Genomic DNA, 18,928 nt, shown 5'->3' with positions numbered 1-18,928 from the left:
GGAGCTGACAAACATCACATCCACAGAGCAGAGATGAGACGCCGTGAGGAGAGAGAGGAGGAGGGAGCTGACAAACATCTCATCCACAGAGCAGAGAAGAGACGCCGTGAGGAGAGAGAGGAGGAGGGAGCTGACAAACATCTCATCCACAGAGCAGAGAAGAGACGCCGTGAGGAGAGAGAGGAGGAGGGAGCTGACAAACATCTCGTCCACAGAGCAGAGATGAGTCAGTGTGAGGAGAGAGAGGAGGAGGGAGCTGACAAACATCTCATCCACAGAGCAGAGATGAGTCAGTGTGAGGAGAGAGAGGAGGAGGGAGCTGACAAACATCTCATCCACAGAGCAGAGATGAGTCAGTGTGAGGAGAGAGAGGAGGAGGGAGCTGACAAACATCACATCCACAGAGCAGAGAAGAGACGCCGTGAGGAGAGAGAGGAGGAGGGAGCTGACAAACATCTCATCCACAGAGCAGAGATGAGTCAGTGTGAGGAGAGAGAGGAGGAGGGAGCTGACAAACATCTCATCCACAGAGCAGAGATGAGACAGTGTGAGGAGAGAGAGGAGGAGGGAGCTGACAAACATCACATCCACAGAGCAGAGATGAGTCAGTGTGAGGAGAGAGAGGAGGAGGGAGCTGACAAACATCTCATCCACAGACCAGAGTCTCCACATACAGAGTATGTTTATCCTGCTATACAGTCCTTGGACTTAGTGTGTCAGAAACAGCTTTCCATAAAGCAATTATACATTTTTAACTCACAAAAGTGACTCCTAGCCAATATCAGCACGTCTTTTCCGGTACTTCTGTTTTTATTAATAATGAAATAAAAAATGACGCTCCTTACGTTAATTCACATATTGTACATATTGAATAAATGGTCTTCTTCGTTTCTATGATTCCAGAAGTCTGTACCACAGAGCAGGGTCTCCAACACCCAGCCTTCTGTCTATGAAGAGTGACGTGTCTAAAGGAGAACCTCCTAACTTCAGTAATGAACCTGGACCTCCACACACACAGTATGTCAACCCTCCTGTTCACAACACTATAAAGTATGACGAACAGCAACGCTATGCAATTGCTATGATGGACTGTGTGTGTGTGTGTGTGTGTGTGTGTGTGTGTGTGTGTGTGTGTCTGTGTGTGTGTGTGTGTGTGTGTGTGTGTGTGTGTGTGTGTGTGTGTGTGTGTGTGTGTGTGTGTGTGTCTGTGTCTGTGTGTGTGTGTGTGTGTGTGTGTGTGTGTGTGTGTGTGTGTCTGTGTGGAAGTCATACACAGCATTTAGTCAGGGGATATTAATCAAATCTGGGAATACATTGTGTTTGTAAAGGTGTCTACTAACATATCTATAATAATAATAAATAATAAACTTTATTTATATAGCACCTTTCATACATAAATGTAGCTCAAAGTGCTTTACAGAGCAGAAAAGATAATAAAAACAAAAGCAAAACAAAACAGCATTAAAACAGGCATGCAGTTAAAACAATAGGACAATAACGCAGTGTCAAATCAGGAGAAGGCAGTGGTACAAAGATAAGAACAGATAAAATAAGGCAACGACATTAAAAAACAAGCAGTAATGCAATACAGTGAGGACGTGAATAACAAAAAATTAAAAGATCACTTAAAAGCAATGTTGTAGAGGTGGGTCTTGAGCTGAGCTTTAAAAATGTCTACAGAGGCTGCCTGACGAAGGTACAGTGGGAGCTTGTTCCATGCCGACGGCTCGTAGAAGCAAAAAGCTGCTTCCCCGTATTTTTTAGTTGCCATTTTTTTAGGCAAAGTGAGCAGGCCAGCAGTGGAAGACCTTAGCGGGCGGTTTGGGACATATTTAGGCAGGCAGTCATGTAGGTAGGAAGGTGCGAGACCATTGAGAGCTTTATAGACAAGTAAAATCATTTTAAAATAAATCCTAAAAACAACAGGAAGCCAGTGCAGTGATGCCAAAACTGGAGTAATATGTTCTCTCATCTTAGTTCTAGTTTCTTCTTTCTTTTCTGCTGCATTTTGGACAAGTTGTAATCTGTCAGTTGTTTTCTTAGGCAGTCCTGAAAAGAGTGCATTACAGTAGTCAAGCCGAGAAAAAACAAAGGCGTGGATTAGCGTTTTTGCATCGTCCAAGGACAAATAGGCTCTGATTCGTCCAATATTTCTAAGGTGAAAAAAGGCAATCTTGGTAACATGATTAATGTGTGAATTAAAATTCAATTCAGAATCAATAATAACCCCCAGTCACCAATGTGTTTGTAAAGGTGTCTACTAACATATCTATAGTCACCAATGTGTTTGTAAAGGTGTCTACTAACATATCTATAGTCACTGTGTTTGTAAAGGTGTCTACTAACATATCTATAGTCACCAATGTGTTTGTAAAGGTGTCTACTAACATATCTATAGTCACCAATGTGTGTGTAAAGGTGTCTACTAACATATCTATAGTCACTGTGTTTGTAAAGGTGTCTACTAACGTATCTATAGTCACCAATGTGTTTGTAAAGGTGTCTAACATATCTATAGTCACCAATGTGTTTGTAAAGGTGTATACTAACATATCTATAGTCACCAATGTGTTTGTAAAGGTGTCTAACATATCTATAGTCACCAATGTGTTTGTAAAGGTGTCTACTAACATATCTATAGTCACCAATGTGTGTGTAAAGGTGTCTACTAACATATCTATAGTCACCAATGTGTTTGTAAAGGTGTCTACTAACATATCTATAGTCACTGTGTTTGTAAAGGTGTCTACTAACATATCTATAGTCACCAATGTGTTTGTAAAGGTGTCTACTAACATATCTATAGTCACCAATGTGTTTGTAAAGGTGTCTACTAACATATCTATAGTCACTGTGTTTGTAAAGGTGTCTAACATATCTATAGTCACCAATGTGTTTGTAAAGGTGTCTACTAACATATCTATAGTCACCAATGTGTTTGTAAAGGTGTCTAACATATCTATAGTCACCAATGTGTGTGTAAAGGTGTCTACTAACATATCTATAGTCACCAATGTGTTTGTAAAGGTGTCTACTAACATATCTATAGTCACCAATGTGTTTGTAAAGGTGTCTAACATATCTATAGTCACCAATGTGTTTGTAAAGGTGTCTAACATATCTATAGTCACCAATGTGTTTGTAAAGGTGTCTAACATATCTATAGTCACCAATGTGTTTGTAAAGGTGTCTAACATATCTATAGTCACCAATGTGTTTGTAAAGGTGTCTACTAACATATCTATAGTCACCAATGTGTTTGTAAAGGTGTCTACTAACATATCTATAGTCACCAATGTGTGTGTAAAGGTGTCTACTAACATATCTATAGTCACCAATGTATGTGTAAAGGTGTCTACTAACATATCTATAGTCACCAATGTGTGTGTAAAGGTGTCTACTAACATATCTATAGTCACCAATGTGTTTGTAAAGGTGTCTAACATATCTATAGTCACCAATGTGTTTGTAAAGGTGTCTAACATATCTATAGTCACCAATGTGTTTGTAAAGGTGTCTAACATATCTATAGTCACCAATGTGTTTGTAAAGGTGTCTACTAACATATCTATAGTCACCAATGTGTTTGTAAAGGTGTCTAGCATATCTATAGTCACCAATGTGTTTGTAAAGGTGTCTAACATATCTATAGTCACCAATGTGTTTGTAAAGGTGTCTACTAACATATCTATAGTCACCAATGTGTTTGTAAAGGTGTCTAACATATATATAGTCACCAATGTGTGTGTAAAGGTGTCTACTAACATATCTATAGTCACCAATGTGTTTGTAAAGGTGTCTACTAACATATCTATAGTCGCCAATGTGTTTGTAAAGGTGTCTAACATATCTATAGTCACCAATGTGTTTGTAAAGGTGTCTAACATATCTATAGTCACCAATGTGTTTGTAAAGGTGTCTAACATATCTATAGTCACCAATGTGTTTGTAAAGGTGTCTAACATATCTATAGTCACCAATGTGTTTGTAAAGGTGTCTAACATATCTATAGTCACCAATGTGTTTGTAAAGGTGTCTACTAACATATCTATAGTCACCAATGTGTTTGTAAAGGTGTCTACTAACATATCTATAGTCACCAATGTGTGTGTAAAGGTATCTACTAACATATCTATAGTCACCAATGTATGTGAGGTATATTTTCATACCACACAGAGGAGTATTGAACACGGCAGACAGACGAGATGGAAGTTCCAAGATGTTTATTTCTCAACGAAGTATACAGCTTACAGCATAGACAGGCTCACGTCAGCCAGCAAAGTGGCAGACGTCTCCCCATGTGGCTTGCGCCCGGACTGACTGACCACTCATTGTACATTTGGTCTACCTTTTAAGCAGTTGACATGGGTGTAGGGTCGACATTTGTTGCATATTATTAGTGGCACAGTCTTTGATCCACCTGTCTGTCTCAAACCCCTTTGTCACACAAATAGCCTAGCCACCGGCAGCTCCAGGATATCTCACCCTGGGACGGCCGACACCCATAGATGTTAATCACCAAAAATAGGTCTACTGCAGAGCATGACACAAGAGCATGTCAATCACACCAGGAATGAAGGAAGAAGATCATTGTAGGCTATAATTATGGAATCCTATATTCTTCATATCCCCCCTTGACCATCACAGATGGTCACCTAAAAATATGGAACCATAATTATCTTAGACCCCCCTTGACCCTAAGCTGGACAATACATTCAAGACACCAAAAATAACAGCATTACAGTACAGAACTTCCCAAAAATGGTTTTCAAACAGACATCCATACATATATGAAAAATGGAAAAATGATTAGTACAGTTAACTGACATTTAAACAAGACATGCCGCTTTCAGCTCCTATTGTTACAAGAGCACTTTTTTGATATGCAATAACTACATATTTTACTACTAAACTCTGCTACCCAATGTCAATACAATATCAGTTAAGTCACTTCCTCGGACGTTACCCTGACAGATCACCTAGTGATACTCGAAAGAATCCATTGATGCGCCAGAGTTTAACCATAATAACACATATCTCTTCATATCTATAGGAAAATACCTCATTGACTCATAATTAGGCTATATGACTCAACTTATCTAATCATACGACAAACACATACCAACATGAGGCCTATATTATTTCATGTTGAAAACAAACGCGACGTACAATTTGCAATCAGAGTGAAGGAAAGTTCGTCTCCCCTCCGAATTGGACAAAGGAAATTTCTTCTGTATGCCGCTCTTTCTGGTTACCTCGAAATGTTCGCTCAGCTGCACCGATCAAGTTGAGAAAAAGTACACTGCTGTTTTTCGCTGTCCTCATCATCATCTCTTCTCTCCCCCCTCCCAACTCTGAAACATCAGAGATGGGACGAAAAAGGAAAGCAAACATCTTCATCACAGACTCCTTCCTGTGAAGGCCCTCGGCTTAGGTCAGCCAGGCGGCCACTGCTGCTCCGTGCTGCGTCCCACAGCTCGCCGCCCGTGATTGCCGTCCCCGCGCCGACGTGATGATCAAGGCCTCCGTGTGGCTGTTGCCGCTCCATCGACCGCTCCGCAGCCCGCACCGTCCGGCGGCTGGTATCGGTCCCCGTTGCGCAACACTCCTCGCGGTGGTCTTCGTCATCATCCCCGCTGCGCAGACGAGATCACGGTCGGGTCCGCTGGAACGTCTTCGTCGCCGTTCACAAAAACTCCCCTCCACCGAAATACTATCAGACTGAAAAAAATGTCCCTGCTGGTTCTCTCGCCTGGCGCAAAAAGCACCAAAAAAGCGAACGGGATCGGCACCACTTTGAGGTATATTTTCATACCACACAGAGGAGTATTGAACACGGCAGACAGACGAGATGGAAGTTCCAAGATGTTTATTTCTCAACGAAGTATACAGCTTACAGCATAGACAGGCTCACGTCAGCCAGCAAAGTGGCAGACGTCTCCCCATGTGGCTTGCGCCCGGACTGACTGACCACTCATTGTACATTTGGTCTACCTTTTAAGCAGTTGACATGGGTGTAGGGTCGACATTTGTTGCATATTATTAGTGGCACAGTCTTTGATCCACCTGTCTGTCTCAAACCCCTTTGTCACACAAATAGCCTAGCCACCGGCAGCTCCAGGATATCTCACCCTGGGACGGCCGACACCCATAGATGTTAATCACCAAAAATAGGTCTACTGCAGAGCATGACACAAGAGCATGTCAATCACACCAGGAATGAAGGAAGAAGATCATTGTAGGCTATAATTATGGAATCCTATATTCTTCATATGTGTAAAGGTGTCTACTAACATATCTATAGTCACCAATGTGTTTGTAAAGGTGTCTACTAACATATCTATAGTCGCCAATGTGTTTGTAAAGGTGTCTAACATATCTATAGTCACCAATGTGTTTGTAAAGGTGTCTAACATATCTATAGTCACCAATGTGTTTGTAAAGGTGTCTAACATATCTATAGTCACCAATGTGTTTGTAAAGGTGTCTAACATATCTATAGTCACCAATGTGTTTGTAAAGGTGTCTACTAACATATCTATAGTCACCAATGTGTTTGTAAAGGTGTCTAACATATCTATAGTCACCAATGTGTTTGTAAAGGTGTCTAACATATCTATAGTCACCAATGTGTTTGTAAAGGTGTCTAACATATCTATAGTCACCAATGTGTTTGTAAAGGTGTCTAACATATCTATAGTCACCAATGTGTTTGTAAAGGTGTCTACTAACATATCTATAGTCACCAATGTGTTTGTAAAGGTGTCTACTAACATATCTATAGTCACCAATGTGTGTGTAAAGGTGTCTACTAACATATCTATAGTCACCAATGTATGTGTAAAGGTGTCTACTAACATATCTATAGTCACCAATGTGTGTGTAAAGGTGTCTACTAACATATCTATAGTCACCAATGTGTTTGTAAAGGTGTCTAACATATCTATAGTCACCAATGTGTTTGTAAAGGTGTCTAACATATCTATAGTCACCAATGTGTTTGTAAAGGTGTCTAACATATCTATAGTCACCAATGTGTTTGTAAAGGTGTCTACTAACATATCTATAGTCACCAATGTGTTTGTAAAGGTGTCTAGCATATCTATAGTCACCAATGTGTTTGTAAAGGTGTCTAACATATCTATAGTCACCAATGTGTTTGTAAAGGTGTCTACTAACATATCTATAGTCACCAATGTGTTTGTAAAGGTGTCTAACATATATATAGTCACCAATGTGTGTGTAAAGGTGTCTACTAACATATCTATAGTCACCAATGTGTTTGTAAAGGTGTCTACTAACATATCTATAGTCGCCAATGTGTTTGTAAAGGTGTCTAACATATCTATAGTCACCAATGTGTTTGTAAAGGTGTCTAACATATCTATAGTCACCAATGTGTTTGTAAAGGTGTCTAACATATCTATAGTCACCAATGTGTTTGTAAAGGTGTCTAACATATCTATAGTCACCAATGTGTTTGTAAAGGTGTCTAACATATCTATAGTCACCAATGTGTTTGTAAAGGTGTCTACTAACATATCTATAGTCACCAATGTGTTTGTAAAGGTGTCTACTAACATATCTATAGTCACCAATGTGTGTGTAAAGGTATCTACTAACATATCTATAGTCACCAATGTATGTGTAAAGGTGTCTACTAACATATCTATAGTCACCAATGTGTTTGTAAAGGTGTCTACTAACATATCTATAGTCGCCAATGTGTTTGTAAAGGTGTCTAACATATCTATAGTCACCAATGTGTTTGTAAAGGTGTCTAACATATCTATAGTCACCAATGTGTTTGTAAAGGTGTCTAACATATCTATAGTCACCAATGTGTTTGTAAAGGTGTCTAACATATCTATAGTCACCAATGTGTTTGTAAAGGTGTCTACTAACATATCTATAGTCACCAATGTGTTTGTAAAGGTGTCTACTAACATATATATATATAGTCACCAATGTGTGTGTAAAGGTGTCTACTAACATATCTATAGTCACCAATGTGTTTGTAAAGGTGTCTACTAACATATCTATAGTCACCAATGTGTGTGTAAAGGTGTCTACTAACATATCTATAGTCACTGTGTTTGTAAAGGTGTCTACTAACGTATCTATAGTCACCAATGTGTTTGTAAAGGTGTCTAACATATCTATAGTCACCAATGTGTTTGTAAAGGTGTATACTAACATATCTATAGTCACCAATGTGTTTGTAAAGGTGTCTAACATATCTATAGTCACCAATGTGTTTGTAAAGGTGTCTACTAACATATCTATAGTCACCAATGTGTGTGTAAAGGTGTCTACGAACATATCTATAGTCACCAATGTGTTTGTAAAGGTGTCTACTAACATATCTATAGTCACTGTGTTTGTAAAGGTGTCTACTAACATATCTATAGTCACCAATGTGTTTGTAAAGGTGTCTACTAACATATCTATAGTCACCAATGTGTTTGTAAAGGTGTCTACTAACATATCTATAGTCACTGTGTTTGTAAAGGTGTCTAACATATCTATAGTCACCAATGTGTTTGTAAAGGTGTCTACTAACATATCTATAGTCACCAATGTGTTTGTAAAGGTGTCTAACATATCTATAGTCACCAATGTGTGTGTAAAGGTGTCTACTAACATATCTATAGTCACCAATGTGTTTGTAAAGGTGTCTACTAACATATCTATAGTCACCAATGTGTTTGTAAAGGTGTCTAACATATCTATAGTCACCAATGTGTTTGTAAAGGTGTCTAACATATCTATAGTCACCAATGTGTTTGTAAAGGTGTCTAACATATCTATAGTCACCAATGTGTTTGTAAAGGTGTCTAACATATCTATAGTCACCAATGTGTTTGTAAAGGTGTCTACTAACATATCTATAGTCACCAATGTGTTTGTAAAGGTGTCTACTAACATATCTATAGTCACCAATGTGTGTGTAAAGGTGTCTACTAACATATCTATAGTCACCAATGTATGTGTAAAGGTGTCTACTAACATATCTATAGTCACCAATGTGTGTGTAAAGGTGTCTACTAACATATCTATAGTCACCAATGTGTTTGTAAAGGTGTCTAACATATCTATAGTCACCAATGTGTTTGTAAAGGTGTCTAACATATCTATAGTCACCAATGTGTTTGTAAAGGTGTCTAACATATCTATAGTCACCAATGTGTTTGTAAAGGTGTCTACTAACATATCTATAGTCACCAATGTGTTTGTAAAGGTGTCTAGCATATCTATAGTCACCAATGTGTTTGTAAAGGTGTCTAACATATCTATAGTCACCAATGTGTTTGTAAAGGTGTCTACTAACATATCTATAGTCACCAATGTGTTTGTAAAGGTGTCTAACATATATATAGTCACCAATGTGTGTGTAAAGGTGTCTACTAACATATCTATAGTCACCAATGTGTTTGTAAAGGTGTCTACTAACATATCTATAGTCGCCAATGTGTTTGTAAAGGTGTCTAACATATCTATAGTCACCAATGTGTTTGTAAAGGTGTCTAACATATCTATAGTCACCAATGTGTTTGTAAAGGTGTCTAACATATCTATAGTCACCAATGTGTTTGTAAAGGTGTCTAACATATCTATAGTCACCAATGTGTTTGTAAAGGTGTCTAACATATCTATAGTCACCAATGTGTTTGTAAAGGTGTCTACTAACATATCTATAGTCACCAATGTGTTTGTAAAGGTGTCTACTAACATATCTATAGTCACCAATGTGTGTGTAAAGGTATCTACTAACATATCTATAGTCACCAATGTATGTGTAAAGGTGTCTACTAACATATCTATAGTCACCAATGTGTGTGTAAAGGTGTCTACTAACATATCTATAGTCACCAATGTGTTTGTAAAGGTGTCTAACATATCTATAGTCACCAATGTGTTTGTAAAGGTGTCTAACATATCTATAGTCACCAATGTGTTTGTAAAGGTGTCTAACATATCTATAGTCACCAATGTGTGTGTAAAGGTGTCTACTAACATATCTATAGTCACCAATGTGTTTGTAAAAGTGTCTAACATATCTATAGTCACCAATGTGTTTGTAAAGGTGTCTAACATATCTATAGTCACCAATGTGTTTGTAAAGGTGTCTACTAACATATCTATAGTCACCAATGTGTTTGTAAAGGTGTCTAACATATCTATAGTCACCAATGTGTTTGTAAAGGTTTCTAACATATCTATAGTCACCAATGTGTTTGTAAAGGTGTCTAACATATCTATAGTCACCAATGTGTTTGTAAAGGTGTCTAACATATCTATAGTCACCAATGTGTGTGTAAAGGTGTCTACTAACATATCTATAGTCACCAATGTGTTTGTAAAGGTGTCTACTAACATATCTATAGTCACCAATGTGTGTGTAAAGGTGTCTACTAACATATCTATAGTCACCAATGTGTGTGTAAAGGTGTCTACTAACATATCTATAGTCACCAATGTGTGTGTAAAGGTGTCTACTAACATATCTATAGTCACCAATGTGTTTGTAAAGGTGTCTACTAACATATCTATAGTCACCAATGTGTTTGTAAAGGTGTCTAACATATCTATAGTCACCAATGTGTTTGTAAAGGTGTCTAACATATCTATAGTCACCAATGTGTGTGTAAAGGTGTCTACTAACATATCTATAGTCACCAATGTGTTTGTAAAGGTGTCTACTAACATATATATAGTCACCAATGTGTGTGTAAAGGTGTCTACTAACATATCTATAGTCACCAATGTGTGTGTAAAGGTGTCTACTAACATATCTATAGTCACCAATGTGTGTGTAAAGGTGTCTACTAACATATCTATAGTCACCAATGTGTTTGTAAAGGTGTCTACTAACATATCTATAGTCACCAATGTGTTTGTAAAGGTGTCTAACATATCTATAGTCACCAATGTGTTTGTAAAGGTGTCTAACATATCTATAGTCACCAATGTGTGTGTAAAGGTGTCTACTAACATATATATAGTCACCAATGTGTTTGTAAAGGTGTCTACTAACATATCTATAGTCACCAATGTGTTTGTAAAGGTGTCTACTAACATATCTATAGTCACCAATGTGTGTGTAAAGGTGTCTACTAACATATCTATAGTCACCAATGTGTGTGTAAAGGTGTCTACTAACATATCTATAGTCACCAATGTGTTTGTAAAGGTGTCTACTAACATATATATAGTCACCAATGTGTTTGTAAAGGTGTCTACTAACATATCTATAGTCACCAATGTGTTTGTAAAGGTGTCTACTAACATATCTATAGTCACCAATGTGTTTGTAAAGGTGTCTACTAACATATCTATAGTCACCAATGTGTGTGTAAAGGTGTCTACTAACATATCTATAGTCACCAATGTGTTTGTAAAGGTGTCTAACATATCTATAGTCACCAATGTGTTTGTAAAGGTGTCTAACATATCTATAGTCACCAATGTGTTTGTAAAGGTGTCTAACATATCTATAGTCACCAATGTGTTTGTAAAGGTGTCTACTAACATATCTATAGTCACCAATGTGTGTGTAAAGGTGTCTACTAACATATCTATAGTCACCAATGTGTTTGTAAAGGTGTCTACTAACATATCTATAGTCACCAATGTGTTTGTAAAGGTGTCTAACATATCTATAGTCACCAATGTGTTTGTAAAGGTGTCTACTAACATATCTATAGTCACCAATGTGTGTGTAAAGGTGTCTACTAACACATCTATAGTCACTGTGTTTGTAAAGGTGTCTACTAACATATCTATAGTCACCAATGTGTTTGTAAAGGTGTCTAACATATCTATAGTCACCAATGTGTTTGTAAAGTTGTCTACTAACATATCTATAGCCACCAATGTGTTTGTAAAGGTGCCTAACATATCTATAGTCACCAATGTGTTTGTAAAGGTGTCTACTAACATATCTATAGTCACCAATGTGTGTGTAAAGGTGTCTACTAACACATCTATAGTCACTGTGTTTGTAAAGGTGTCTACTAACATATCTATAGTCACCAATGTGTTAGTAAAGGGGTCTAACATATCTATAGTCACCAATGTGTTTGTAAAGGTGTCTACTAACATATCTATAGTCACCAATGTGTTTGTAAAGGTGTCTAACATATCTATAGTCACCAATGTGTTTGTAAAGGTGTCTACTAACATAATCCCACATTGGTTTCTATTCAACCACCCTAGGGGAATTTTTGACAGCTGCTGAAAGTTGGGGTGCCATACAACCATTATAAGGCAAAATGTTTTCAATTTCATTATGCTTTAACCCATTCTGACCGGGCACCCATTTTGGTGTCAGCATCATGTTATGCTTTATCTATTGAAAAATAGCAGATCTACAAGGTCATATCGCGCCACCGAGTGGCGCGATACGAGCTTGTAGGTCTGCTATTTTTGAAAAATCGAAGAATGACTGACATTTTTTAGAATCTGATCTCAGGTCAGAATGGGTTCATCAGACCAGTGTGTGTCCAGTGGAAAACCTCGTATGAATCTGATCTCAGGTCAGAATGGGTTAACTCTTCCATCGCCACTAGGGGGCGCAAAAAAGGACCTTATCCCCAGTTTCTATACATCTTTTTATTTTATTTTTATTTCTATTTTTTTTTATAAAAAAGCATTAGTTTTGCATGAAAAACACTCCTTGGACTTAGTGTGTCAGAAACAGCTTTCCATAACGCAATTATACATTTTGAACTCACAAAAGTGACTACTGGCCAATATCAGCGCGTCTTTTCCGGTACTTCTATTTTTATTAATAATGAAATAAAAAATGACGCTCCTTACGTTAATTCTCATATTGTACACATATTGAATAAATGGTCTTCTTCGTTTCTATGATTCCAGAAGTCTGTACCACAGAGCAGGGTCTCCAACTCCCAGCCTTCTGTCTATGAAGAGTGACGTGTCTAAAGGAGAACCTCCTAACTTCAGTAATGAACCTGGACCTCCACACACACAGTATGTCAACCCTCCTGTTCAATATACACACTATGGACCTCATTTATCAACCGTACGTACGCCAAAATATGGTTGCACGCCGAAATTACCGACATTTTGGGCATTTACCATTTCCGGCAAAGCTTGAAATTGAACTTGAGTAGGACAAAAAGTCACGTCTAGTCGGAAGCTGTCGTACGCTTTGTCCTCGGCTGTTTTTCTGTCGTACACAAGCGGAGCAGCATTGTCTGAACTGCTGACACGCTGTCACAGGCATCTAAACATATGTTTTCACTCCTAACATGTTAACAGTTTCCGTGCTTTGAATGGATTACTCCAGGTTAATGTCGCTGCCATATCGGACATACGCGAGTTTTGTTTTATGTGTTTAATCCGCCGTAATGTAAACAAAAAAAAGAAAATTCTTCTTCGCCGCGGAGAAAGAGAGTAGGCGCATCTGTTGTGATAAAAAAAAACGGAAATCGTCACATGCTGTGGGCTGCTAGGGCTTCTGGGAAATTGAGGCCAATGGAAATGCATGGGGTGCAACGCCTCATTGAGACGAGTCTTGTGTGCGTCTTCCGGGTGCACCAAGATGGTGGATGATACGATCGAATCATAACAAACCACGGGACCTTTTTAGCTGGATTTTCGCGGATTAAAAGACCAAATAATTCAGCGTATGCTCTAAAGGTAATACAACAATCTCGGCAGTGAAGGGGGGTTGATTAAAAGTCCGATAAATCGTTTTCCGCAGTCAAACTGTTAATATAAAACGGTATGTGTATATGTATGTAAAAAAAAGAAAAAGAGAGATTTCCACTATAATCGCGCAATTAAAAACAATATAACATGTTTACAATGTATTAGTTTGTGCTTAATCAAACAGTGCTAACAGTGCTTTACTGGCCTTGTTATGCGAGCGCACTTGTGAGATTATTTGGGAGCGCATGCGGTGATGCGGCATCACTGTGATCTATAAAAAAAGGCATAAATGAACTGCACGCCTTTATTTCCAAGTGACAATGACAAGCATACAGCTTGCCTATTTGCAATTGTAGCAGGCTATAGGCGTAAGGGGCTTAATCATTCACCATTTAAATAAGTGCTTTGACAGTTCAGATAAAAGCGAGATCATTTTCGGGGGTCTGGAGGATGGGACCGCGGCGTGCGTCGCCAACAAATACCCGGCACACATGCAAGCGGCAAGCCTTCATCCATATGTTTATGATTCGTTCATCAATGATCAAATCACTACATAAACGTTGATTATGACTGCCTTGATGACATGATAGCCTATCTCTCATGCAGGCATCACTGAGTCACCCACAGGACTCGCCGTGCACTGCACACGAATGGGTAAAATTAATATAGTCCAGCCTACAAACAAATTCCATTCATGGCGATGCGATGTCGATGTGTCATGTAGGTGCGTGCGTGTGTGGACATGACCGCAAGGCAAGCGAAATGAGAGGGAAACAGACAGGGTAGGCCTACAACTTTATTTAATTCATGCAGGTGTTCGTTCTTTATTTAACAAGACACCAGTTAGTTGGGCTTGCAAGTTGCGTGTGCGTCTGTGTGTGTGTGTGTGTGTGTGTGTGTGTGTGTGTGTGAGTGAGTGTATGTGTGAGAGAGGGGGGTGAGGCGGGCAGCAAGGCACGGGAACCATGTAACCATGGTTTCCACAGGTCGTGTTGCATGTGTTCATGTCGCAAAAACGAGGACGAGGCTTGATTTCATAGGGCGTGCCAGATAGATTTCAGCCGTCACATTTATTAACGAAATCAGAACGAAACTAGAAAAAGTGCCCTTCCGGGCACAGGTCTCCACCAGGTTATCCACAGATCCGTGCAGTTAGAGGTAAAAACACTTTTCGGCCAGTTATAGCGCCACCTTGAGGCTGAGTTGAAATTGTTCATGTGGCATTTCGACCTCGGCCTAGTGGGAATGTGGGTGCACAATTTCACGGAAATCACGCGATGTGTTCATGATTTGCAGCATTTTGTTTGAAACTGAGCACTCCTGTGAACTTTGGAAGCCAATCTTAACCAATCAGGATGGAGTCTGATAAATGTGAAAGACCCGTTTCGTTGAATGGCTCTAGAGAGACTGTGTACCAATTTGCGTGATGTTTGGACAAAATCTGTAGGTGTACTGTGCAAAAACTTGTTTTGCACAAAGCGGCCTCCTGGTGGCGCTATAACAGGCCGTTCTGGAAAGTTTGGGGCAGAGGTTCATGGTTGGCATCCAGGGAGTGTGTGTGCAAAATATGGCATCGACCGGGTTAACGGTGGCCGAGATTAGCTGTTCACGGACACACGGACACACGGACACACGGACACACGGACACACGGACGGACGGAGTGCAAAACATACTCTCCCCACATGCCTTCGGCCTGGTGGAGACAATTAAGGAAGGATCAGCTGTTTGAGATCACTTTATAAATGCTGTGGCGACGTGGGTTTACTACGAAACCTGCACTCGAATCTGTGGCAGATTTTACACTCAATGTCACACTCTATGTCCACACTAGGGGGTCTATGTCCACACTAGGGGGTCTATGTCCACACTAGGGGTCAAATTAGGGGGTTTTCATGATTCTGAATCCATTCCAAGCATTAGTTTTGCATGAAAAACACACCTTGGACTTAGTGTGTCAGAAACAGCTTTCCATAACGCAATTATACATTTTGAACTCACAAAAGTGACTACTGGCCAATATCAGCGCGTCTTTTCCGGTACTTCTGTTTTTATTAATAATGAAATAAAAAATGACGCTCCTTACGTTAATTCACATATTGTACACATATTGAATAAATGGTCTTCTTCGTTTCTATGATTCCAGAAGTCTGTACCACAGAGCAGGGTCTCCAACTCCCAGCCTTCTGTCTATGAAGAGTGACGTGTCTAAAGGAGAACCTCCTAACTTCAGTAATGAACCTGGACCTCCACACACACAGTATGTCAACCCTCCTGTTCAATATACACACTATGGACCTCATTCACAACAACAGAAAGTTGACATTTTATATAACTTATATAACTGAAATAGCTGTGGTCAATGTTTACAGCTGAATGTTTAGGTTTAACTTTATAAGCTTTTTGTTTGTTTTCAACTAAGAATAATCACGTTTGAGTAGAACTTCCTAGACTATGAAATTGCCAAGCCTGATATGATTGTCTATAAATCCTGTTGATCCTCTCTTTGTAACAGGGTTGATCATCACAGAGCAGTCTCTCCTGTACCCAGCTGTGTCTCCATGAAGAGTGACTCGTCCATGCATGGACTTATTGACTTCAAAGATGGACACCACTCTACTGATCAAAGGTTGAAACATGAACTCCATCTGGTGTCTGAATTGTGTACTCCAAGTCAAATCAAATCGAACTATATTTCTAAAGCATCTATCTGAGCAGATCTAATGGGGAGGGGCAGACATGGATTAATGTGTTCACGTTTTATAGTGCCGGTGAGAAGGCGGGCAGCTGTGTTCTGCACTAGCTGTAAACGCCTGAGTGATGCCTGGTCGATGCCAATATACAAAGAGTTGCAATAATCTATTCTTGATGAAATCAAAGCATGGATAACCATCTCCAGATGTTTTTAGGGGAGGTAGGATTTGACCGTGGCGATGATTGGAAGAAGAGAGTTTTAACGACGGAGATGATTTGTTTATTAAGTTTAAAATCTTTATCAAAAATAAAACCAAGAGGGGGGACAGTGGCACAGTCGGTAGTGTTTTCGCCTCACAGCTAGAAGGCCCTGGGTTCGATTCCCGCTGTGGGCGCTGGGGGCGTGTTCTCTCCTCTGCGTCATCAGAGCCCATACCCGAGGCGGGGTTGGCGAAAGGGCCTTTCTGTGTGGAGTTTGTATGTTCTCCCCGTTTCCCCTAGGGTAGGTACCCTCACATGTTCTCCCCGTTTCCCCTAGGGTAGGTACCCTCACATGTTCTCCCCGTGTCCACTAGGATTGGTACCCTCACATGTTCTCCCCATGTCCCCTAGGGTAGGTACCCTCACATGTTCTCCCCGTGTCCCCTAGGGTAGGTACCCTCACATGTTCTCCCCGTGTCCCCTAGGGTAGGTACCCTCACATGTTCTCCCCGTGTCCCCTAGGGTGGGTACCCTCACATGTTCTCCCCGTGTCCCCTAGGGTAGGTACCCTCACATGTCCTCCCTGTGTCCCCTAGGGTAGGTACCCTCACGTGTTCTCCCCGTGTGCCCTAGGGTAGGTACCCTCACAAAAACATGCAGTAATCCTGGTCGGAATGTGTTAAGGAGATAACTGTTACAATTGCTCAATTCAACAGACCCATTCAGGATTCTAAAAACGCCTTCTCAATCCTGACCTAAGTTTTAAGTGTTTAGAGAGGCACTTGTCTTTATCTCCTTGGGCAAATCATTCCATTGCACCGTTTGCACTACATGGAATACAAGCTACTGTTATGCTAATTACTGTCTGTTATTTACTTAGTATTATTTCTAGTAGTATTATTCACTGTCTCTGTTGTTTATGTATTGCTATTTCTGTCTGTATGATTCCAGAAGTGTCCACCACAGAGCAGAGTCTCCAACTCACAGCCTTCTGTCTGTGAAGAGTAGCCTCGATACCAGGCTTTCATTTCGTCTGCGCGAAAGATGAAAGCCTGGAAAAAGCCGTGGGCTGAACCAGTCTAAAAGTGGGAGTCAACCCTTCCGGGTGGGCGTCGCTCTAAATGATGTGACGTAGCGCTGCACTAGGGGGGAGAGGAGGGGCCGGGGGTGACGGACAGATCGATGAGATCCAATCAGGGTGCGCGCATTTCTGAGGCGCGACCCGCCCCTCTAGACCAGAAATGTCTCTGTTTACGTCAGGCTAGTGAAGAGTGACAAGTCTAAAAATGATCCTCCTCTCTTCAGTAATGAACCTGGACCTCCTGATTCACAGTATGTCAACCCTCCTATAAATATATACAACACTATAACACTATAACACTATACAATATACACTATAACATATTTTATAGTGCCGGAGAGAAGGCGGGCAGCTGTGTTCTGCACTAGCTGTAAACGCCTGAGTGACGCCTGGTTGATGCCAATATACAAAGAGTTGCAATAATCTATTATTGATTAAATCAAAGCATGGATAACCATCTCCAGCTGTTTTTAGGGGAGGTAGGATTTGACCGTGGCGATGATTGGAAGAAGAGAGTTTTAACGACGGAGCTGATTTGTTTATTAAGTTTAAAATCTTTATCAAAAATAAAACCAAGAGGGGGGACAGTGGCACAGTCGGTAGTGTTGTCGCCTCACAGCTAGAAGGTCCTGGGTTCGATTCCCCCTATATAAAAAATAGAAGACCACATTAGCCTAATGAATGGCATCAGCGTGTTTGAAAGTCGTCCAGTCATATCATATTTTTAAGCCAGCTCACCTCCACTCGCGCTTGTTCACAAACATGACGGACAGACAGACAGAATTTATAATAATGTATATTGATATTGATCACATGGATGCCACACACAGAATAGTTTAACTCACTGGATAAACTCACTGGATTATAATTTCTTCAGACAAGAGGATCCCAGGCCTACGAGGTAGGCCTATAATTATTCACTTATGAATGTATAGGCTACTGTTCTTTATCGCGCAAACAGTGTCGAGGGCCCATGCCCCCCTCCCTCCCTCTCTCTCTCTCTCTCTAGCTCTCTCTCAAAAGACGACTTTTGCATTGACAATTTGACATATATCCGATATTTTAAATATCGGATATGTTTTACCTCTGCAAAGGTGTGAGTGAGCACTGAGCACCCGCCTTGGTCCCGAACTTAATTAAATAAATTATAATTATATTGCTTCAGCGGAGCACGCACCGTTGTAAGCTTGGAAATATTTTAATTTCCTTTGGTGTCCTTTGATGGATTGATGTCAGTTTGTACATATATAGTAGCCTACAGTGGTAATACAATG

General features: G+C 40.0%; 1 protein-coding gene across 4 annotated transcripts in view; it reads left to right on the top strand.

The window, feature by feature from the left end:
- Positions 1-909: 909 nt before the first annotated feature.
- Positions 910-18,928, top strand: part of LOC310864380 (NACHT, LRR and PYD domains-containing protein 3-like) — a 44,759-nt gene continuing 26,740 nt past the window's right edge. For all 4 annotated transcript variants that reach the window (XR_014569738.1, XR_014569739.1, XR_014569740.1 and 1 more), the window contains exons 1-3: positions 910-1,017; positions 12,883-12,996; positions 15,825-15,938. Coding sequence is in view for 1 of the 4 variants with exons in the window: in XM_083773062.1 (XP_083629188.1) it covers positions 950-1,017; positions 12,883-12,996; positions 15,825-15,938 (296 nt within the window). In the remaining 3 variants the exon portion in view is untranslated. The remainder of the gene's footprint in view (positions 1,018-12,882; positions 12,997-15,824; positions 15,939-18,928) is intronic.

Source organism: Protomyctophum parallelum (assembly GCF_964188405.1).
Source record: "Protomyctophum parallelum genome assembly, chromosome: 9".
NCBI classification, from domain to species: domain Eukaryota; kingdom Metazoa; phylum Chordata; class Actinopteri; order Myctophiformes; family Myctophidae; genus Protomyctophum; species Protomyctophum parallelum.
The sequence above is the reverse complement of the archived record's forward strand: the minus strand, read 5'-3'. Positions and strand labels throughout refer to the sequence as shown.